Genomic DNA, 25,035 nt, shown 5'->3' on the forward strand with positions numbered 1-25,035 from the left:
ATCATCTGTGGGCTTACATTGCATAGAGCTTTTCCGCAAGGATGGCACGCTGATTGAATTTCGGAGAGGTTTGTTTTGCTCTGACAAGACTGTCCTTCAGGTTTTTATCACTGCGGTACACCACGTGAGGTGGCGTCGCGAAACAACGCTTCTGTTGTGCCATATCCGATACCTGTACAAAGACTAACTGACCCATTGCATTATTATTATTATATATTTATATATATATATATATATATATATATATATATATTGCTTATCTGCTATACTGATAAAAGTTTCCTTAAAATCTCTTTCAGACGCACATTGAACAGGAGTATGCAGCGAAACATGCTATAACTAACGGCGACTCAAGCGCACTGAACAGCACTAGTTGTTTAAGAACTGCGAGCATCTCAATTCATGGCGGCGGCACCACGGAGATAGGAAAACATCACACTAGGGCTCCCGAGCCTGATGGCAGGCTGAGTTGGTGGATTGCTGTATTCTGCTTCCTGGTCAATATGATGGCAGCCAGCTACTTTCGCTGCGTAGGGCTCTTCTACAGTGCCTTAATGTCCACTTTAGGGGTGTCTCGGGCTGAAGCATCGCTGCCTTCGTCTGCCTACACAGGCTTCAAGCTCTTGTCTGGTAAGAACGTCTTTTATACTTCGCCGGGGCGACATTTTGCTTCATTCACTTTTTGCTTCATTCACTTTTGCTTCATTCACTTTTGGCTGAAATTTCATCGGGCCTTGGGGACAGTGACAAACGTCTTCTGTGCAAAGCTTACCTCATGGCTTCCTTGTGTTAGCTTGGCTCTGCTGTCTATTGAGGCTCACGTGGTCTGGTTCATAGAGTTTCCCAAAATTAACTAGAGGGCACTTTGGCGCTGCGATCGTTCAGCGACCATGGGAATGATGGGTAGTACACACATTTGCCTAGTCTTCGTACTTGCAAGCGGCGAATCGTACTTGCGGCTTCGTTAATTGGCGGTTATGGTTTTGTTTTGAAAAAAAAAACCCTTTTCAGCTTAGTGACTTGATTCGAAATGGTAAGCCGAAAAGAATAAGGTTGTGAAGCGCAAACGGTGAACATTTGCTAATTTATGTTTTCATTAAAAAACAGCTTCAAGCCACACGAACAAACCCGGAGCCAGAATCAGGCCAGAAGTAGGAAAATTAGACAAATGTGTGTACTACCCATAATTCCCATGCTCACTGAAGCGCCGTGTGTTGCAGCTTCCATAGACACTAGCGCCAGAGTTCCCTCTAGTAAGTATTGTGGGAAACTCTATGGTCTGGTCAAAGGTCGGCTTGCTAAGTCTAGGTTGGTAAGTTGCCCCTCCTGCGACCACGTTGCGATTCCACCATTAGTTAGCGGTCAAGAGTTTGTCAGCCGCACGTTGGTGTCTTGGTAAGTTATGTGTTTGAGTGCCGAGAGGGAGCCGCACTACGCATATTCGTCCTTCTGTTTCTGAAGACATCCTGTTAGGTTTCTGTAAGTGTTTGTACTCGGCCACGACTAATTTTTCTGGCAAAGCGTCATACCTGGGTCAAGTGTTTTCATGTTGCGGTAATTTCTTGTTTGTAAGAATGTTCATCGTCATTATCATAGACCATAGGGCGTACATGCTCCACGTCCTGACCAGGCGGAGCCATTAGACCTCGCAAGAGTGTCTCTCGATGGTCGATGGCAGCCCAGTAGGCAAAGCAGCTAGATTTCACGGAAGGTGCAGAAAATGTTTATGGTGACAGTTTCGTGAGCCCGTGTACACGACAAAACGTTTCAACGTAGTTTGCGCAAAACACTTTTGTGCTAAGAGTATGAATATATTTGTGCTAAACTTTCAACTGCATCGTCACGTTCTTATTTTTTTATTTAAACAATACTGCAGACCTTAATTGGGTCCATGCAGGAGGGCAGCACATAAACACATACATACAGAGAACCACAACGAAATAAGACAAATTTTAAAGACCAGAAGAAAAAACAAAATACCAATAACTTCACAACAAAACAAAAATAATAATAAAGAACATAATGCGCACGCATGAACATTAGATAACACTCATACAAGATCGAAGACAGCCATAACACTTTTTAAATACTCAAGAACAGTTACCGTAAAACCAAGGAACGAAGGCTAATAAATGTGACCATGTTGATAACAATAAATAGATATACGTTCAATAGAATCTGCGTTTATTATTTGCGGTATTTCCAGGTTATTCCAATCGTTAACAGTTCATGAGATATGATTGGTTTATATGCTGGGTTTAATGTCTCAGAACCACTATATGATTATGAGAGACGCCGTAGTGGAGGGCTCCGAAAATTTCCACCACCTGGGTTTCTTTAACGTGCACCCGAATCTGAGCACACGGACTTAACATTTTCGCCTCCATCGGAAATGCAGCCGCCCCAGCTGGGATTCGAACCCGCGACCTGCGGGTCAGCAGCCGAGCACCTTAGCCACTACACCACCAGGGCGGGGCTCAGTTCATGAGAAGAAAGAAAGCTGGAATATGTTAGTTCCGGGGCTGTATAGTATTAAAGAAAGATCATGACGATGCCTTGTTCGACGTGCTATAAGTGGGGACATGTAAGCCGGTGGGTTAAAAGAGAAGCAATTGTTTTTAAGTTGGATAGAGAATTTTAGCCGGCGTATTTTCCTTCGGAGTTTTAGAGTCTGAATATTATGATGTATTATTAGGACTGTGGGAGAATCATGTATTCTGTATTTAGAAAAAATAAACCTAGCTGCCCGGCGTTGTATTATCTCTAACGCATCAACGTTATTTTTTGTCTAGGGGTCCCATACGATGCAAGCATATTCGTGTTTTGGTCGGATTAGTGATGTGTAAGCCAAAAGACTAGTGTCGCGAGGAGCATGCTTCAGTTTGTGCCTGAGGATACAAAGTTTCTTGAAAGAAGAGTTACAGATAATGGAAATGGGGTTATTCCAGCTTAGGACACTGGTTATGGCGATTTCAAGGTATTTATATTAGTTTACTTTGGTGAGCGGTGTAAATCTAAGGTTGTAAATGAACGACACTTTTTTCAGTGTTCAGTTCCATGCCCCACTGCTTGCACAACGACAAAATATTTTGAAGGTTAGAGTTAAGTATTAACTGATCATTAAGAGAACAGACTTTGTTAAACAAAACACAATCATCTGCGAACAGCCTGTTTGTACAACTATGATACTGCTGTCGCCATAACAGACAAAGGTACCGCGTGTACAGCCGAGCTTTTGCGCACTGTGCTTACGCTCAGTGGCACAGCGCATAGGAAGACGACAGCTTACCACCCACAAACGAATGGGCTTACAGAAAGACCTAACAAGACAATCGCTTACATGCTTTGCATGTACGTCGACGAAGAACACAAGAATTGGGACCGAATAGTGCCGTACATCACATTCGCGTATAATACGGCACGCCAGGAAACAACAAAAATGACGCCGTTCGCACTAATTCATGGCAGAGGAGTTACGACAATGCTTGACGCCATGCTGCCTTACGATTGCAATGACTCAGGGACAGACGCCGCAGACTTCACTGGGCGCGCCGAGGAAGCAAGGCAGCTTGCCCGCGTCAGAATAATGAAGCAGCAGCAGCTTGACGCTCAACGGTACAACCTTCGCCATCGATTCGTCATTTATCAACCAGGAGATAGAGTCTGGGTTTGGTTTCCTGTACGACGACGAGGCCTCTCAGAGAAACTCCTACGCCGATACTTCGGCACTACAAGGTTTTGCGCCGTCTTAGCGACGTGACGTACGAAGTCGTGCCCGACGCCTCCTCCTGTTTGAAATATCGCCAGCATTTGCCTGAGACAGTGCACGTGGTCCGCATGAAACTTTACCGCTCTCAGTGATGTAAACACCCGCTGGCCGCATCTCTACCTGTTGAGCATCGGGACGACGCTCACTCTGGCGGGAGGGTAATGCCACGTGCATAGCTGCATTTAGCGGCGAGATAGCGACGACAACGAAGAACGCGGATTTGCTCGAGAGGCGCAGCGCAGGTGATTGAAGAAGACGACAATCTTAGCGGCCTTCTCTGAGAGCGTCTCTACAAGTTCCACAGTCCGTGTTTTTAAATAAACCCCCTGTAATTTATAACCCACGACAACATGTCGCACCTTGTCAGTTTCTGCCATCGACGGGTCGACACGCCAGGAGAGGTCGAGGATGTCCTCTATGTAGCTAGTGAATGTTTCACCAGTTTGTTGGAACCGGCTTCGTAGACGTTGTTCTGCGCGAAGTTTGCGCACACCAGGGCACCCAAAAACATCTTTGATGCAGGCTTTGAAGGTCGTCCAGGTAGGGATATCCACCTCATGGATTCTTTACCACAGTTTGGCAACATTCGTTAAATAAAACATCACGGTACCAAGCATTGTAGGATCGTCCCATTTGTTAGTAGCGCTGGCTCGTTCATAAGATTCCAGCCAATCATCAATGTCTTTCTCGTTGGTGCCGCTGAAGATGTTGGGTTCTCGCAAAAGCTGGGCACCGGGACAGCTCCTGCGTGGCGAAGCCAGTGGGGGTGTGAAGACAGCGTCGTCAGGCATGACGGATGGCAGCTTTCGGCTACGCAGTTCTACGACTGGGGAAGACTGCAGCACTCTCTACCAAAATATATTGTAAATGCAAGGTGAAAAGCGGCATCAGCGTCTGTACAGAGGCAGCAAGAGCTGGCCGGGTGTACGGGCAGCGTCGCAGCAGCAACCAGGCAGCCTTAGCTCGAGCCTCGCGCCAACGTGTCTATGTGGCTGCAGTAGTGGGCATTCCTCTTCACTACAATTAATTTAAAAGCGTCATTCAAGAAATGTGGGAGACATTGCCGCTCCTTCGTCTCCCACAGGTAGTAAGAATATGACAGTCGATGTTGCTCAGCGCCAGTGTACGGAAATGTAATAAAAAGAGGCACGCACAGTGCTGAACGTACAAGAAACGTTTATCATCATCGGTGCATCGGAAAATTTTGGAGCTTGCGCTAATTGGCTCCCTATATAGATATCAAATGTAAAAAAGAAGATCACTGCTGGTCCCTACTTTAGGACACCAGGTGGCCGCTGCTGTACGCTGAGCCTGATCCTGGGTCTTCAAGTCGGCACAAGCGATAATGGCCGGCCAAAACCGTTCTCGGTAATGCACTTGGCGAGGTATATACTACAGGAGAGTTGATGTTTTTGGCATAGACATTCATTCTCACATAATATGTGGAAACAACTGATGCCTGTACCCCCCCCCCCATGAACATTGAGTGGCGTACACCATTGGCCACATCGCGTGCCGTAGTCACAAGTGCGTATGCTCGTCTGGATCTATCTGTGTTTCCGGCCATCTCATACTTTGAGCTCTGGATACAAAAAAGCGAAAATGTGTTTTGCGACGCCTGTGCTGCAGGAAGTTGTTCGGGTTATTATTGTCTGTTAGTATTTTAGTCAGGTCATCGTCTGGTTGGTTTGCTAGCTCGCGAACTAGTACGTGCGGCCGTTCATTTCCTGGGACGTTCGAGTGTCCCTGACACACTATGGTGCTTTGTGACTCGCGGAGTAATTAGCCTAGTAGCTTAGGGGTTATGCGGGAAAAACCTCCGTTTATGAATATTTATTGTTACTGTGTGCCCACTTACGTCTGTTTGTTTAAGTTTTGATGCTATGGCAGTTGCTTCAGCTGTGATAGTACGAGGGGTTCGCAATGAGGTGGAGGTTGTTTAGTTTGAATGTTCGGAGTAGTTTATTGCCATTAGAACATGACTATATTTGAGAAGCAACGTATACACAAGGTAGCTTCGTAGTGGTTAGTCAAGATATTCGGTATTGAGGTGGTGTGGTACATTCTAGTTAATATGACGACAAAAATAACAATTTCACCAATATATGAGGTAATGGTAGCCTTGTTAAAACAAATACAGAAATAAGCAAATTTCTTCTGCCTTTTCTTCTTGTTTTTATCTCCCTATCCCTTGACCCGTTTTTCCTCTGTGAAGCTCTGCAGACAAAATTTATGCGTATACGCTTGGATTAACTACCCATCATCAGTCAATATAACTTTTTTTTTTTACTTAAAGGCCTGTTCTCTGGTGTCCTGATTCAGTATTGTGGAGCACGAAGGGCTGCCACCATTGGGGCCAGTCTGCTCACCACGGGTTTGTCGGTGTCCTTCTTTGCCAAAGGAGTGTCCTTCCTTGTCTTCTCTGCTGGGTTCTTAGCTGGTGAGTATGCCTCGGATAGGCTGCTTTTTATGATGAATAAACTAAGTTCAATAATCTTCATACTATAGCAACTACATCCTATGCCAACCGTGGGGTTCTGGGGCTATACGGGGCTCGACTGTAAACCCGCAGGTCACGGGATTGAATCCCGACCACGGCATTCACATATACAATGAAATCGAAACTGCTTGAGGCCTAATTAATTACAACAGATGGTCAAAACTTCTGGAGCCATTCACTACGGCGTCTCCCATATTTATACGGTATTTTTGGGATGTTAAAACCCATATCGTATTATTATATTATGACTAAACTTCATGCTGCATTCATAAAGCATCAAACTTTATGACGGCGAAATTTGACAAAAAGGCAAGCTATTGATGGAATCTCGTGAGACTTAAACGACTGCAGTGTAAGAGTTGAAAAAGATAGTAAGCGCACACCATTAATCCTTTTCGATAATTTATTACTAAAGCTTCGTGGCAGTTTATCTTGTTCATATGTTATCACGACATACGGCACGCTAAGACTCACGCAATAATGCACAACCTGATCCCCTCCAAGTCGAGTATAGTATCTAGATTTCTGGCCTGCACCGCGACGTCATGCCCACTGTCATTACCTGTTATTCGTGTGAATTCATACTGCATCCTTATGTACGGTCCACCTCGTTATACTCATAAAGAGGGCTGCTGTGAAATATGTTTATTAAAAAAGACAATTTTGAAAGAACAGAGTTCATCTACAGGTGAGAACTCGGTGCTTTTGATCTGACGTCAGTCATCTGAATGATAATAAAACAAGCATTGAAAGACCTAATGGCAGTGCAACTCAGTGCAATTAAGCGTTTTGTACATTGTTGCACTATATACATTACTACGCTGAAGAGAGCTGAGCTTCAAATCTTTCACATTTCATTCTCTGAACATGACTACTACACACAGGTGCACGCACACTAAAGTTTTGGAGCCCATCTGCCTCCCCTCTCCAACACGTGGGAAGTGTTTTCTTGCACCTCTCCAGAGCCTCATTGTAGTAAATTCGAAAGATTTATGAGAAAAACGAAGAATCCATCCGCGTGTCCGTCCGTCCGTCCGTCCATCAATCCATCCATCCATCCATCCATCCATCCATCCATCCATCCATCCATCCATCCATCCATCCATCCATCTATCCTTTAGTCCATCCGTCGCTCCTAATGAGCATTAGTAAGATTTTCGAATGTCTCTACGCTTATTTTAGCTTTTTCGTAGTTCCTGTATGAAGCCTTCGAATCCACGAATATCGCCAGTGGGGCGTTTCGTTTTCTGTACTTCTTGATTGTCATTGTGAGCGCTATCTCCTTTGATTTTGTAATATAGGCTTGGGCTACGGACATCACTGTAATGTTTGCTTTTCTGTCTGCCACCACGACCACCTTGTTCTCTGCGTTTGACTGATATGGCCAAGCGTCTGTAAATCTCGCCATATTCAAATATTTCATCTTTTTATCTATGTTAGCTGTTCTTGCTTTACGTCTTTCAGCGTGTAGATGGAACCCATATTATTTGGTAGGGGGGATAACTTGTAGGAGCCTCTGAATAAGCAGGATAATTCCTTAGCTCTTCATGTACCTGCACTTGTTCACCGGTGCTGATCCTGTGGAGAAGTTCTTTGGCGGGTGGCGTCTGTAGTAGGCAGTTAATTTGAGCAGTCACTTGCGCTTCAGCCAACTCATGAAATGTGTTGGGGAGCCCAATCGCTAACCACCTCTCACAACAAGTACTTTGTAATAGTCGCAGAGCTGCTTTATGTGTCATTTTTATTATTTTATCCGCTTTTCCTTTCTCCTCTCTTTTCATGTTGTGGTAGGGTTAGCCTGCTGATGACTAGACTCTGCACCAAACGAAGTACGTCTTGCTGTTTCAGTCCAGCTCGATGATTCATTATTTTAATTATCATACGGACAATTTTTGGAGCTGTTTCTTTATTCATGTTCACTGTGTGAAGGGATCGCTGATTCGACTGTAGCGCATTCCTAGAATTCGAATGGTTGCCTTCTCTGGAATAATATTGTCATGTAGCTTGACCTTAATCTGAAGGCTTTTGTCGACTGTTGATGCTGTGTGTCCATAGCGAGGTGTGCCAGCAGTAGCAGAGGCCGAACATTGTGAGATAGCCGTCTTTGCGTTTCAAAAACTATGTGCACTTCTCAGCGTATGACGCCTGGTAGTAGTGGCGGAGGTGGCCTTAGTCATCCTGGCGGCGGCGAAGTATACGTACGCACATTGTGCAGAAGACTGCTGTTTCTTTATCATCGTTGACGTGAACGCCATTGACGTGAACGCTGTCTTTGAAGAGATGTTAAGACATCTTTTCTTGAGGGCCTATTCTTCATTTGTCTCAAGATGCTCCACTCCTCCTTGATTACTAGGAATTATTTTAGGGGGAAGGTCCTTATGGTGTGACTTGTGCGTCCCCATTGTAAGTAACCACCCCTCGTTAATTCTTGAAACAGCCATAGAGCGCGGTACTTTACTACACGCTGAAAAGTGCAAATGGTACGAGACTAGAGGGCATTACTTGTGGAAAATAAGGATTGACGTCACACGTACGGAAGGAGAAAGAGACGATCACGCGACTATAGTCCCATGTTTTTCGGGGGCGCCGTACGCATGGGGCTGCTCTATAGTACAATCAAAGCGCCTTTTTTTGCGTGGGTGCATGGACAAGGCTCCTGAGTGGCGTGCTCGCAGGGTGGCAGCAATTCGAGCTCGAAGAAGTTTGTGTATACTCAAGCCTGTAGATTTACCTTTGATAAATCTAGTTTATAGTTTGCGCCCCAGCTCGTCAGCTTCATTCTGTTTTCCTTTTTTCGTCACGCTACTCATGATGGCTTGAAGGTGATGTTAGTTCCTTAAACAGTATTCCTTATACATTAGAAGGCTTCATAACGATCGTGGTAAATAAATCATAAATTATGGTGAATTGTAGATGAATCAGCGGTCAACTGCATCACTTAGTCTTTTATACTTGTTTCTTGTTGTTCCCAAACGCCTTTGTTCATAACTACATTCTGAAAGCGTTGGTACTTTCTTCGAAGCAATTTCGGCTTATGAGCATTTTGCCGGTCCTGGAGGTGAAAGAGTGCGACACAGTAAATATCACTGTGCTGTCTTTTCCGATGGTTCAGAACAGAGTTATTAAAGCAGACTTATAGCTTCAATGGGTAATGGCGGCGATGGCGTAGTGGTTAGAGCATCCGCCTCGCATGCAAGAGGTCCGTGGCTCAAATCCCGGTACCGCGCAGCTCCCAATCGGATTAAAAAAAATCCGCGTGTTGATAGAGCTGCATTAAGAGGCCTGGATGCGGCCTCACCGGCAAACACCGCCGAGAACGCACTACCTCACCAGAGAAGGAATGGCCACCCTGGTGCAGTATCTGGCCACTACCTCCCACATGCTTACGTCAAATAACTCACGGCCCTCAGTCCTCAGCAGCTGCGAAGCAACTGACCACGGCGGCGGTCAGATCTGCAACGCAGCAGAGGGTGCTAAGAATCTCTGGATCCGGACAGGCCGCCATTGGAACCTGAACTTGGCAACGTTTAACGCTAGAACCTTATCTAGTGAGGGAAGTCTAGCTGTACTATTCGAGGAGCTAGAGGGTGTTAAATGGGATATAATAGGGCTCAGTGAGGTTAGGAGGACAGATGAGTCCTATACGGTGCTACAGAATGGGCACGTCCTTTGCTACAGGGGCTTGGCAGACAGAAGAGAACTGAAAGTGGGGTTCCTAATTCACAGAAACATAGCTGGCAACATAGAGGAGTACTATAGCATTAATGAAAGGGTTGTAGGTATCGTAATTAAACTGAATAAAAGATACAAGGTGAAGGTAGTACAGGCTTACGCGCCTACATCCAGCCATGATGACGCTTCAGTTGAAAGCTTCTATGAAGACGTGGAATCGGCAATGAGTAAAGTAAAAACACAGTATACTATAGTGATGGGCGACTTTAATGCCAAGGTAGGGAAGAAGCAGGCCGGAGACCAGGCAGTAGGAGATTATGGCATCGGTACTAGAAACGCCAGAGGAGAGCTACTAGTAGAATTCGCAGAACGCAATAATTTACGGATTTTGAATACCTTCTACCGAAAACGAGAAAACCGCAAGTGGACATGCAGGAGCCCTAATGGCGAAAATAAGAACGAAATAGACTTTATAATGAGTGCACACCCTGGAATCGTGCAGGATGTGGAAGTGATTGGCAAGGTACGATGCAGTGACCATAAATGGTACGGTCTCGAATTCGCCTAGACTTGAAGAAGAAACGACAGAAACTGATACGCAAGAAGCCAATCAATCAGCTAGCACTGAGAGGGAAAGTACAGGAATTCAGAGTGTCGCTGCAGAACAGGTACTCGGTTCTTAGTGAGGAAACCAACCTTCGCCTAGAAACAATGAATGAGAATCTGACCAGTATAATTACGGAGTGTGCAGTGGAAGTTGGAGGCAGGGTAGTTAGACAGGACACTGGCAAGCTTTCCCAAGAAACGAAGAACCTAATTAAGAAGCGTCAAATCATGAAAGTGTCAAGTACAACAGACAAAATATAACTGGCAGAGCTTTCGAAGTTGATTCATAGACGTACGGTATGCGATGTAAGAAGGTATAACATGGAGAGAATTGAACACGCTCTCAAAAACGGAGGAAGTGTCAAAGCATTGAAGAGGAAACTTGGGATAGGCAAAAGTCGGATGTATGCACTAAGGCACAAAGAAGGCAAAATAACTACCAATATGGATAGGATAGTTAAAATAGCGGAGGAGTTTTACAGAGATCTGTACAGTAGTCGAGACAACCACGACCTTAATACTATAAGAACTAGCAGTAACCCAGATTACACCCCACAAGTAATGATAGAAGAAGTCAGAAAAGCTTTGGAGAGCATGCAAAGGGGCAAAGCTGCTGGTGAGGATCAGGTAACATCAGATCTGCTGAAAGATGGAGGACAGATTGTGTTAGAAAAACTAGCCACCCTGTTTACGAGGTGTCTCCTGACGGGAAGAGTACCAGAGTCTTGGAAGAACGCTAACATCATCTTAATGCACAAGAAAGGAGATGACAAGGACTTGAAGAATTACAGGCCGATCAGCTTGCTCTCTGTAGTATACAAGCTATTTACAAAGGTAATTGCTAACAGAGTAAAGAAAACATTAGAATTCAATCAACCAAAGGAACAAGCAGGATTTTGAACAGGCTACTCAACAATTGACCACATTCATACTATCAATCAGGTAATAGAGAAATGCTCAGAGTATAACCAACCACTATACATAGCCTTCATAGATTACGAGAAGGCGTTTGATTCAGTAGAAATATCAGCCGTCATGCAAATACTGCGGAATCATCAGGGCGTAGATGAAGTATATATAAACATTGTGGAAGAAATCTACAGGGGATCAACTGCTACCATAGTGCTTCATAAAGAAAGCAACAGAATACCAATCAAGAAGGGTGTAAGGTAGGGGGACACAATTTCCCCAATGCTATTTACCGCGTGCTACCAGGAAGTTTTCAAAAGCCTAGAATGGAAACAGTTAGGGATAAGAGTCAATGGAGAATACCTTAGTAACCTGCGCTTCGCCGATGACATTGCATTGCTGAGTAACTCGGGGGACGAATTGCAACTCAAGATTACGGAGTTAGACAAGGAAAGCGGAAAGGTGGGTCTTAAAATTAATCTGCAGAAAACGAAAGTAATGTACAACAACCTCGGAAAGGAGCAGCGCTTCGAGATAGGTAATAGTTCACTTCAAGTTGTAAAAGACTATGTCTATTTAGGGCAGGTAGTAACCGCGGAGCCGAACCACGAGATTGAAGTAACTAGAAGAATAAAAATGGGGTAAAGCACATTTGCCAAGCACTCTCAAATTATGACAGGTAGATTGCCACTATCCCTCAAGAGGAAGGTATATAACAGCTGTATCTTGCCGGTACTTAGCTACGGAGCAGAAACCTGGAGACTTACAAAGAGGGTTCAGCTTAATTTGAGGACGACGCAGCGAGCAATGGAAAGAAAAATGGTAGGTGTAACCTTAATAGACAAGAAGAGCGCAGAGTGGATTAGGGAACAAACGGGGGTTAAGGATATCATAGCTGAAATCAAGAAGAAGAAATGGACATGGGCAGGGCATGTAGCGCGTAGACAGGATAACCGCTGGTCATTAAGGGTAACTGACTGGATTCCCAGAGAAAGGAAGCGGGTTAGGGGGAGACAGAAGGTTAGGTGGGCAGATGAGATTAAGAAGTTTGCGGGTATAAATTGGCAGCAGCAAACACAGGACCGGGTTAACTGGCGGAACATGGGAGAGGCCTTTGTCCCGCAGTGGACGTAGTCAGGCTGATGATGATGATGATGATGATGATGATGATGATCATAGCTTCAACGCGTTTGATACAGCGCCGCCGTAAAGCTTATTTGCCGCACGTATGAAGATGGCAAGGGTATGTAATGATTTAATATTTAGTTAGCTGTTGTAGTTAACTTTACTATTTTATGAAAAAATTATGTGATTGAGCATAATCAGAAATATACACAATATGACATGCGAATTATAGGAGCTGACAAAGAGTACCACTAGCACGTGCAAGGAAGACGGGGCAGGGGGGCATCTCCAATAATTATCTAATAGAAGAGGGCGCTATGTCTGCAACATAGGTTGGCTTCCTAGGGGGAGGAAAGTAGTTTCATCGCAGTGCATGAACCCTTGCACCCCTTCCCCTCCTTCCTTTAAAGGAACCCTTCACACGCCTATAGTGTTGGAAGAGTTGCCGGAAGCGCTGCGTGGGGGCAGAAGAAACACGTATTTCAAAAACTATTAGGACGATGTGCCTGGGTCGTCACCTTTTTTTTAATTTCACTCCTAGTTCTTACCGTACAGAACAAACACAAGGAAAGCGTCACGGCTGTCTGCCAGGGCAAAAGCTTCCATCTAGCAGACCGCTAGATTCGCTTATCACTTTGAACTTTCCAACTACTTTATCATGAAATCGAGCGTTAATATTGTTTTCTTCTTGATGCAACCATACAAAGTGTAATACGTGCTTTTCCCCCTGGCTATTTCAGGCACCGGTCATGGAATAATCATCAACAGCAGCGTAGCATGCGTATGCCGATACTTCGACAGGCGACGAGGAGCTGCGTTAGGCCTAATTGCGACTGGAGGAACCGTTGCAGCTCTGGTGTTCGCCAAAGTGTACGAGTACTTGCTCGCGGAGTATGGCGTTCGAGGTGCTTTCCTCATTATTGGTGCGTCAGTGGGAAATGTTGTGCCCCTAACATTTTTAATGCACCCACCACCGTGGGAGGCCGTACGCAGTGGGAGAAAAATTGTTGCTAAAGGTACCACTGGCACTGAACAAAGTTCGTGTTGCGCTGCACCGACAAATACAACTAACGATGGCGGTCACAAAGCACACCTGGGAATGGAACAGATGCGGCCTGCGCCATTACAAACGGGAAAGCAAGCTTCCTGCAGTCAAGTCACCTGCGAGGACAATTATAGGAGGGCCACTGTATTTAGCATCAACGCAACCCCGAGCGTCGTAAGAAGCAGCAGGGAAACTGTCATAAGTAGAACAAATGGCGCAGAGATGCCCCGGCGTAGCACTTTCCCATGCAGCCAACCGTCCATGTTGTCCAGGCGAAGGACGTACGCCAACTGTAAAGAAATGTGTCCGCTGCCTCCGTATGTCGCGCCGGACTTGGACGAACTATGCGCAAGGAGGGGAACCATGGAAAGTGTCGCTGGATCGCTATACACGCCCAACCAAGTTCCAAAGCGATCCATAGGAACTGATTCGAAGCAGGCACAGTCAACCTCGGTCGCAAGCGTCAGCCACTCGTGCCCACCCAGTGCTTCAACTGTGCGTAGCGATTTACGAAGCCGCGGGCCTTCAATGATTGAAGACGTGGCACCTATCACGACGACCTCACTTCTTCAGAATGTCCTGCAAGTGCTCAAGAATCCACGATTTTACTTCCACGCGTTGAGTTACGTATCAAGAGGATTCTTCGTTGAGTGCTTCATGACGGTGGCGTTAGACTTTGCGCAAGACGCAGGCGTAGCACGTGCTGACTGTGTGTACGCGCTGACATTCTACGCGGTCGCTGACGCCATAGGTCGGTTGTTTGTTCCTTATCTGAGTGACTATGGCCTGATATCAAACTGCGGCCTGCTCACCATCAGCTACTTGGCACTATGCTTCCTCCAACAAGCAGCACCTTTTGTTGTGGGGAAATTAGGTGTCTGGGCGCTCTCCTGGGCATTCGGCCTGCCATGTGGTTACATCATGGTTGGAGCCCCTCAGATACTCTCTACAGAAATAGGACGCAAGAATCTACCAATCGCTTATGGTTTCATGACCACAGCGACGGCCACGGGGAGCTTTCTGCGGCCACTACTAATAGGTAAGCGTATACTGACTTGCTCTTCTTATGCCTATAGAGAAGAGCATGTAAAAATTCACACAATATCGACGGAGTGAATTATGATGAGTGGAGCAAAGCGGCCACCAACATGTCAATGCGCATGTCCATTCGTTCTTGCTTCCGTACATCAGTGCGTCTATCCGTGCGTCCGTCAGTCAGTCTGTCCGTCCATTCGTCCGTACGTGCGTGCATCTGTAAGTCCACCTGTCATCCGTGTGTCCGTTCGTCTGTCTGTCTGCCTGTCCGTTCATCCGTACGTCCGTGCTTTCGTCGGTGCATCCGTCCATCCATCCGTACGTTCAGATGTCTGTCTCTGTGTCCGTTCATCCATGCATCCGTACGTGCATCTGTCTGTCCATCCGTCTACCCATGCCTCTGTCTGTCTGTCTGTTCGTCCGTCCGTCTGTCTGTCCGTTCATCGGTCGGTCGGTCGGTCGGTCGGTCGGTCGCTGTCCTTTAAGAAACTGGCCTGCAGCTGCTCCTGTCTGATAAAGACTAAGGATGCGTCCCAGTGCCCACTGCTGTACACAAAGGGAAGCAGACGCGGCCATTAACGAAAACATCAACGATGTGAAAAAAGTGGTTCTTACCATTTCTTGCATCAATGGGATCATGCCTAAAGGCGTGCAAGGGAATCAACTAAAAACAATGCTTAGCGGCTGGTCAATCAATGAGACACCAACAAAAAACCTAAGCTGTCATTTTGAGCTGTCATCCTTTATGTTTACCATATGGCGCATAATCGCATAGTCCTCACAATGTAGCTGGCAGGGCAGGCGTTAGGTAGTTGTTTTCAATAGCAGTGATAACCTTGATATCCTGTGCCAGCAAGTAGATCGATAAATCAATAGAAAAAGATGTAGCGAAAAACATCGGTAGAAGCTTGTGAAATGTTGCAATGCTGTTGGGTACTACATTCCTCTTTTTTTTTGTGGGCGTTACTATATTGAACAAACGGAGTGCTGCGCTAATAACTCTGATGTTCGAGCATGCAAACACGGTCTATAAGGAAGCTATAGATATAGCCAACTCTCTTTTCATCGTAACTACTATGGTTGCCACTCATCCTCTAAAGTTGCCACTCTCCTGTCAAAATACTAAAACGAACACGCGTGTTTCATTTCTGAAGCTTGTCATATCTACAACGAAGGTGAGGCGCGTGTGAGCCTCCCCTCAAATTTCTTTCTTTCGAAAGAATGTTCAGTTCTGTCCCGTTAGGCACTTTATTGGCTCTGCCGCTCTGCGCAGACTAAGTCTCCTTTCTTCACCTGTTTGATTGCGATGGTGGTGGAGTGTATATGTGCGGACTGGAAGAGTATAACACACTCAGTTGTTTGTCAGTGCCACGATTTGGGTCCTCTCTTCGATCAGCCGTTTCAGCGCTCTTTTCTGTTGAAAACAAGTCAAGTTATTTTTCGAATCAACTACTTTAAAAGCAGGGTTTGTGTTTTTGTTGCACTAAAAACACCAGCTTATTTATGTTTCATCACCTGCCACTGGAAGCGGGCTTTTCCGCACATTTAAAAAATTGTTCTTTATTCGAGTGACAGTGAGTTCAAAGTGAGACAGAAAACCATGGCTGCTAGGCGCTTTGTGCGCCGTGAAAATAACGATTGGTCGCTGTTTGTTTAGTGTGAAGCAGTCACGCAAGACTCTGCCCAGTGTTTCTTATGCTAGGCACTTTCTAAGCGCATCTACGATGTCAGAAGCTCAGGGCGGCAACCCACGTACAGATGATATATGCAAGGGGGGGAAGCATGGCCGTTCTATTGTGAAAAGCCCGCTGTTATACAGTTGCTCTGAGAGTTCCCCACTGCAAGGTCATGGCACATTCTTCCTATATCAGTCCCTGCAGTTTATGCTTCAAGCATCATCAAGCCAGAACTCCACGATGACTCTCGTTGTTGTCATTTTTCGCAGCATTCGTGCTCAAACACTGACCCCATTTACACACGCAGGTTTCTTCCGGGACAACTACGGCAGCTACAATGGTCTGTTCCGCCTCATCGGTGGCATGCTGGTCGTGTCCTTCCTGTTCACTCTAGGCCTTTGGATCACCGGTCGCTCCAAGCTGCGAGAAGCCGCTGATGTCGGCACAGACTCGCCCGTAATAAACGCCGAGCCGGAAACAACTACTGAAAAGGAGAACACCCATATGTGAATAGTTGATATATATGTAGGGTTTAACGTCCCGAAAGCATTATATCATTTTGAGAGACTCCGTAGCAGAGGACTCCGGAAATTTCGACCACCTGGGGTTCTTCAACGTGCACTCTAATCTCAACACATGGGCCTACAGAATTTCCGCCTCCACCGAAAATGCAGCCGCCGCAGCCAAGATTTGAAGGTCGCGGGATCGAATCGCGGGTCCAATTATAAGTGAATGGTGAGAAACAGACAAGTGCTGATTGCGAGATTGTCGAGCGGAGCAGCAAGAAGCGTCTGTGGGGCGACTGTTTGTTGGGTCGTGAACCCACTCAGTTCACTACACAGCCGAACATGCTTTCAGGCTGTAGCACGCTCAGCAGTGTTATTTCAAGCTCAAATCATTCTAAGCACGTTCATATGTATAAGAGATCCAGGCATCAGAAAAGGGGGTGGTTTTTAAGCACTGGGTCTTTTTGGACGCAATATTGTCACGTAATGTTGTTGCACATGAACAGGAACATGAAGGCATGTATTGGGGCAACGACTTTGTTAGGGCACGACCTAGATTGGCGGCGGTAACATGGACAAGTACGGATGCAGCTTCGGGGGGTCACAAAAAACACACGTGGCTCGGCGCCAAACGCTGTTTGATACCCGGCAGTGTTCTGGCTGACAGCCTTTATAAACGCGTCAAGTCGAAGGAGAAGGACGAAATGAGGTACTAACATTCAGGAATGATCATATTGGGCACTTTTTTTACGCATGCAGATACGGAAGGCACAAGTGATACGAGCACACTCCCGTTGCGTCAAACGAAAGGGCGTCGCGAGGCATTATTAATGAGACGTAACACAATAGTACTAAGAAAAGTATGGGGGATATTTGTGATAACAATAATAAAAGTAAGAAGAAAGTAAGCCGGCATAGACCACACATGAAACCATCGAACGACTCATTCATTGCCGTGCCAACAGAGCTACATCGGTGTTTGTTCCTGCGTCCCCTTCATTAGATATATTCACAAGCACGCAAGGTTAGCCTAAAAGCCCTCCATCGCCGCTCTTGTCGGCGGAAAACACACGGAGAGCCTTTTGGTTTTCAGGAGGAGGGGTTGGAGCGAAGTATTATCGCAGCATGCCGTCTCTTTTAAAGCAATCTACTGCAGGCGCTCTCTGAATGATTCGGAACATCGAATACGCAATCACTCGCCCGCCGGAGCGTGCCCGCATAAAAATAGTACGATAGTGTGCGCGTGCGCGGTCTGCCTAGAAAGCAATCGTCGCCGCCCTAGTGCACGTAGATTTGCGTTGCGTTGCGATGCTCGAAAACGGCAGCCCTAGGTGCCCCTTAGAGTTTTGATAAGGTGGCTGGGTGGTCGGTGTCTCCGACAAGCTGTGTGCGCATGAAGTAAGTTGGAAAATAAGCCTTCGTGCGTGCATCCCATGTTCGCGAGGGAGACAGACGATCGCTGAATGGCATAGTCTTTGAGGAATACAAAATGAATGTGTATGGTAAGAAATAATGACACGCAATCAAAATGCAAAAATACTTGTCACCAATCACGCAAATGCTGCAGTTGATTGGTGCACGAAGATATGTGAACCGCGGTATGTGGTGTGCGAAATAATAGCTCTAGATTAATAGTGCCAAGCTTATTGAAGTGCGCACGGAAGCGGTATTTTGCCTGAAATTTGGTTTCACAAACATGCCATCTTACATCATGTTCTATAATGTTTTAATGGCGATATCGTAACCGCACACTTGTGGAGGGTGTCTGTGATAGTTCAAAACGTGCTGGTATGACCAAGCTAGTAAAACACGGATCGCGAGCTAATTGAAGAAAAAAATATGGCTCCGCAAAACAGACCTAAGTGGTTTAAAAAAGTAGGCAATGCCGTTATAGCCATGCCGCCACACGCGCATGTAGTCTCGCAGAAAAGGATACGAATAATCGCGAGTATACGCCGCGCCCCACCACGGAGGTCTATTGGCTAAGGTACTCGGCTGCTGATCCGCAGGTCGCGGGATCGAATTCCGGCTGAGGCGGCTGCATTTTCGATGGAGGTGAAAATGATGAGGCCCGTGTGCTCAGATTTGGGTGCACGTTAAAGAACCTCAGGTGGTCGAAATTTCCGGAGCCCTCCACTACGGCGTCTCTCGTAATCATATGGTGGTATTGGGACGGTGAATCCCACGTAGCACCATCATCAGCGAATGTACACCGCGAGGAATCGACTAGCTTTCATATCTATGAATTACGAAGCGTAGCATGCTAAAGACCTCTATCCGTTCAGCCAGATTTGTCGTATAACTGTAGTTGAATGCTGTTGCAATTCTCTGTGTCGTGTCGCTGAAAATCACCTAGCGCTACCTTTCGGAGCAAGATAACGCTAATCCAGACGCACTAGCGATATAGCGTGGCTCGCGAGGCAGACCGCGCATGCGCAGACCTTGCTTGTATTTATTTACCCACCGCTGCGCTTCGCCAGTGAGTGGCCGCGTACGAAAAAGCCTTTGCCCCCCCCCCCTCTCGTACGCTCGCTTGTGGGTCTGTCTGCATTTAAACACTATAGTTTCCTTAGGCGGCAACCACAGTTGTTTCGGCGAGTGTTGAACACTGTTTTGTCTGTCTGCTGGAATCGCGTATCAGGTGATCTTATCACGAGAAGCTGATTGATTATCCTTCGCATACCACCTGAATCCATCTGGTCTTCCAGAAAAAGACGCTCGCTTTGAATTACGGAAGAAAATTGAATCTTAAGGGCTCGTTTTTTTTATTAAGAACAATGATAATGAGAACTTGCAAACAGTGTCAAGGTATGTGGGGGTATAGTTTTTGAAAGAAAGTGAGATGGGCAAGATATCTTGCCGTCGGCAAGTTACTTTTTCTTAAACTTGACCTTTTCCTCATTTGAGGTTCTGGGGGGTAATTCATATTCGGTGCACATTTGGCCCTTAAAGGTATTGCAAAAACAAACAATTCGACTCATAACTTTCGCTTCCCGTCAAGCACCATCACAATCAATTTTTCGCCAGTTTGACGTATTACCCATCTCCCAAATGTACGTTTATAATGTGTGTGCTTTGTTTTTCAAAATTTTCCACCGCACCCTCACTATCGACATATTTCCTATTACCTTGTTGGATAATTCCAATATTACTAGATTCGAGGTCGCCCATAACCTGTTATTACCTAATGTTCGCACTAATTATGAAAAAATGAGCAATGTTTTTCATCAATTTCATTATAGAATTCTTTATCACATGATGTGAAAGACTTAATGCACATTCATGTTTTTAAGAGAAAATTGAAAAAGTCTCTATTAAACGTATAACTGCTAGATTTTGTTAATTTTCAATATCATGCTTTGTAAAAAAACGTTCGAAGTGTTCCGTGACTTGCCCTTTCGTTATTCATACTTTAGCTTTTTCATTGTATTAACATAGGAGGTCCCGCCTGTGGTTTACTACCTTGGGACTTCCTCTTGCATACTTACTCACAGTGTAAAATTCTGATGCTAATAAAGAAACATTGAATAATTGATTGATTGATTGATTGATTGATTGATATCAGAAACGTAGGGGTCACTTGACACATGCTTATGGAGTAGCTGTAGAATACGTGACAGTAAAGTCAAATATTTTCGAAGCATACTAGTGGAATCCAAAATAGCGCCTTCATTGGCAGCTATGATAGGTGCCAACGACGCTGGTGTGACAGCGTGAAAGGAATCAAGCCGCAAATCTTGATAAGCATCGCAATCGTTCGAGATCAATCTATCGAAATCGCAGGTAGGGCGTGATTATAGCCAAGTATATTTGAGATCTCAAGGGAGCACCAGCGATTAGGCTCCTATGTATTGCCGTGTAGTTCATTCGACGCTGTTCTCGCCGCTATCAGTGTACAGCTTCGATTGCTTGTACTTAACGCCTTAAATTACGTGGCGAAGTTTGGCGAATGAAAATTTTTCGTCTGAAGCACAGTTTCACGCACGCGTGATGAGCCGCGATAAAGCTCATTGTGTGAAAGTGGCTATACTGCGTGACACGTACGAGTGGCCTTCCCTTGGTGAACAGCTGCATGCCGAAACACTGCAAAAGATGCCTTGCTTCGGCGTGAAGCTATTTGTGGGAACAAGAGTACAAATGCTATTGCACGTCTTATTTGCTCACGAAGGCGAGCGCAAACACGTGTTTCGGGAGCAGTAGCCGGAGCACATACTGGAAACGTCATCAGCTTGAAGAAACAACAAGTGGCAATGTTTACGGCTTACCTTTTTTCATTGAGCATTCCGAGTTGCTCTTTGTGAGCCGCAAGGGATGCAGCAATACGTCGGCATGGCGATTATCAGCGAGTACACGCCTCGCGTGGATTTGCCTTACGTGTACGTCAACACACACATAGACCGGCGCAGAATGTGCTGACTGCGCCTCGCGGAGCCTCTAACATGGCGGCTATGCAAACGACGGCCGACAGGTGGCAGCAACTTTTCATAAGGTCCATATAAATAAGTAAATCGTTTTATTGCCTTCGTTTTATACTTGATATTTGCATTGAATGTGAAAACATAGACACACGCGTGAACAGATATTTTTGCGTGCTTTTTTCCGCACCATGTGTCGCTCACTGTGGAGAAAAACAGGCGAAAAATAATAAGCCTACACAGAGTAACTGCCGAAAACTATCGATGTGGAGGAACGCAATATTCTAACTGAGGATAGAACGTTAATCCGAAGGGAGTATTTGAGTGTACCAACCATTCGTACGCTGAGGTTCAACTGTGAGGACTAAAGACTTCCCGCTAAGGTGTAAATGTGAGGAAGAAATGTCAGTCCATTGAGGTGAACTCCAAGGACTAACGGTTGCCAGGTAAGGTGTAAATATATGCATTAAATGTGGGTCTCTTTGTGATCTGTGGGAACTAAAGGTTGCTCGCTAAAGTGTAAATGTGGGGACAAACTATTATTCCGTTGAAAGAATCTGTGGGTACTGTTGGGCCCAATGCCGTTGGTTTTTAACGAAATAAATGGTTGTGCAGCCCCATTAGTCCCCAACAGAACATACCACACACTCATATAACACCCGTTTGCCTTACAGTGATATACTGATTAACTCTGTTGTCGTTTTCTTCAGCTCGCATTCACTTCCTCCCCAGCATGATCGCAGCTATTTACCTCCTTCTATGTTTGTGCTCTTTGAACTGTTTATTTCTTCCTAATTTTCAGTTAGGGAGCGGATTTCCTCGTGCGAGCTCTAATATCTCTTATCTGCTATTCGTGATGTCGATCCAATAGTCACCGACTACCTATTCCTCTTGCTGGTTTTTTGCAACGTTCGCATTGAATCCAGTATGTGCACAATTGAGCAGTGAAATCGTGTGCATGTGCGTGGGTAAGCTTGAGGATAATTTTACTGGACCATGATTATACCAAACTCCTCCTACGATAAAATAATAATAATAATAATAATAATAATAATAATTATTATTATTATTAATATTATTATTATTATTATTATTATTATTATTATTATTATTATTATTATTATTATTATTATTATTATTATTATTATTATTATTATTATTATTATTATCTCCTACTGCCTGCTCTCCAGCCTGGTTTTTCCTTACCTTGGCATTGAAGTCACCCATCACCTTAGTATACTGTGTTTTCAGCTTAGTCATTGCCGATTCCACGTCCTCATAGAAGCTTTCAACTAGCGTGTCATCATGGCTGAATGTAGGCCCGTAGGCATCTACCACCTTCATCTTGTATCTCTTATTTATTTTTATTTCACTACCTACCACCTTTCACAAATTTTATAGTGTTTTTATGTGTTACTAGCTATATATCTGTGGATAAAGAGCTCAACACTCAGTTCCCTTATATCAGCCAAGCCACAATAGCGAAGAACATAGTAGTACTGTATTCTGTAGTACGGTATAGGCCTCATTTGTCCTACTGACTTCTCTGAGCACTAATACATCTCATTTAACACCTTCTAGCTCCTCGAAAAGTATAGCTAGAATCGCCTCACTATATAAGGTTCTAGCGTTGAACGCTTGCCTATATAGCTCTGGTTACAATGGTGGCCTGTCCAGACGCAGAGGTTCTTAGCAGCCTCCTTGCGTTGCACATCTGACTGCCCTAATGGTCAGCTGCTTCACACCCGCTAGGTACTAAGGGCCGTGTGTTAATTGATGTATGCATGTGGGAGGTAGTGACCAAACACTGCACCAGGGTGCGTAATTCTTCTTCACTGAGGGAGTGCATTACCAATGATTGTCACCGGTGAGGCAGCACCTCGGGCCTCTTTATGCAATTCCATCTACACGCGGATAACTAGGTCAAAAACTAGGTCAAATTTTCTTTACACTGTCAATGACATTCCCATAACTAGATTAAATCAGCATAAATATCTTGGAATTATTATAACTGCAGATCTAAGATGGGACGCACACATAAGTTACGTTACTTCAGCTGCACTACGCCGCTTTTTTGCACTCAGATACCGGCTTCGCCAGGCCCCGCCTTCTCTAAAACTGCTTGCGTACACTTCCCTTGTGCGATCATTACTTGAATACGGTAATAAGATTTGGTCAACATTCACAAAACAGCAAATCACGAAACTGGAAGGAATACAAAGGAAAGCTATGAGGTTCATTTACAACAAGTACAGACATACAGATTCTCCGACTAAACTAATTAAAAAAGCGGGATTACTTACTCTAATGAATAGAACAAGGATAGCACGTGCAAAATTCATACATGAATTAATCCATGGTCATTTGAACATTGATGTATCCGCCTATCTTACGTTTGATCAAACTAGAACAACACGCCAAAAACACCCAATGAAACTTAATGAATACTCCTTCAACACAAACTGCTTTAAGTACTCATTCTTTCCGATAGCCACTAATGAATGGAATAAACTGGATCCGAGTATCTCCAGCACTACCGAATTAGCAAAATTTCTAACCCTTGTCGAAAATGAACTTTGTATTATGCAAACGGAATCACCTGGTTGATTTTAATGTGAGTGTTCATGTGAACATTGTACGAGCGAAGTATCATGTCATCATATTTTTTCTTTAGGCAATTTTTAATACTGAATCCAGGTGAAGAGAAATCGCTCTGTTGATTCTTGAACATATTTCTGTTTTTCAGTGTGTATAAATTTGCCATTCCTTGAAATACTTCGCCATATTGTAGGGTAGTTTCTTATTGCTGTAATTTCTTGTTGTGTTTCTTGATGCATATGCCAATATGTCAACCAATGTGTCAACCAAGTCGCTGCATTTATTTTCTTCTGACAACTTTTCTTTACACTAATGTTTTATGCCTTCTTTGATCTGAAATTGTTAAATGATCCGATTCTGTTAGTTTCATTCTGTACTTTATCGCGATGTATGTCTTTATTGTGTACTTATTCGAATTTTTATGTTTACGCCCTTCCTGCTAAAATCCCTGATGGGATTGGCAGTATGTCGAAATAAATAAATAAATAAATAAATAATTTGATTAATCCAGTTGGGAACTGCGCGGAACCGGGATTCGAACCATAGACCTCTTGCACACGAGGCTGATGTCCTAACCACTTCGTCATCGCTGCATACTTAGACAAGGAATTAGATAAGGAGAGCAGAAAGGTAGGTCTTAAAATAATCCGCAGAAAAGGAAAGTAATGTACAACAACCTCGGAAAAGAAGAGCGATTCGAGATAGGTAATCGTGCACTTGAAGCTGTAAAAGACTAGGTTTACTTAAGAAAAGTAATAACCGTGGAGCCGATCCACGAGATTAGAGTAGCTAGAAGAATAAGAATGGGGCACATTTCGGCAAGCACTCTCAAATCTTGACTGGTATATTGCCACTATCCCTCAAAAGGAGGGTATATAACAGCGGTATCTTGCTGGTACTTACCAACGGAGCAATAGCCTGGAGGCTTTCAAAAAGGGTTCAGCTCAAATCGAGGACGACGCACCGAGCGATGGAAAGGAAAATGATAATCGTAACCTCAAAGGGATCATGATACCCAATTTACAACCGTAATCTGTGTTGTGCGGCTTGATTCTTGTATGTTCACAGGCCAGCTGGCGAAGTTGGAGTGAATTTGGTCGAGCCGTGTAATTATAATTCGATATTTTCATAAACGAGCGAGCGGCATCAAAGTCGGGCAACACTGGCGTGATCGCTAGC

The 25,035-nt window shown here is 44.8% G+C and overlaps 1 protein-coding gene across 2 annotated transcripts; it reads left to right on the forward strand.

Moving 5' to 3' along the window:
* The first annotated feature begins 431 nt into the window (after window positions 1–431).
* Window positions 432–20,378, forward strand: LOC142803974 (uncharacterized). Of its 2 annotated transcripts, XM_075890368.1 has the most exons (4): window positions 432–630; window positions 6,066–6,209; window positions 13,322–14,665; window positions 16,645–20,378. In XM_075890368.1, exons 1-4 carry the CDS (start codon window positions 504–506, stop codon window positions 16,845–16,847), a joined length of 1,818 nt encoding a protein of 605 aa, XP_075746483.1. In that variant the 5' UTR covers window positions 432–503; the 3' UTR covers window positions 16,848–20,378. The 2 variants fall into 2 exon arrangements, with proteins under 2 accessions (XP_075746483.1, XP_075746484.1); XM_075890369.1 differs by lacking the exon at window positions 6,066–6,209.
* The last annotated feature ends 4,657 nt before the right edge of the window (window positions 20,379–25,035 follow it).

Source organism: Rhipicephalus microplus, chromosome 3 (assembly GCF_043290135.1).
Source record: "Rhipicephalus microplus isolate Deutch F79 chromosome 3, USDA_Rmic, whole genome shotgun sequence".
Taxonomy (NCBI): Eukaryota; Metazoa; Arthropoda; class Arachnida; order Ixodida; family Ixodidae; genus Rhipicephalus; species Rhipicephalus microplus.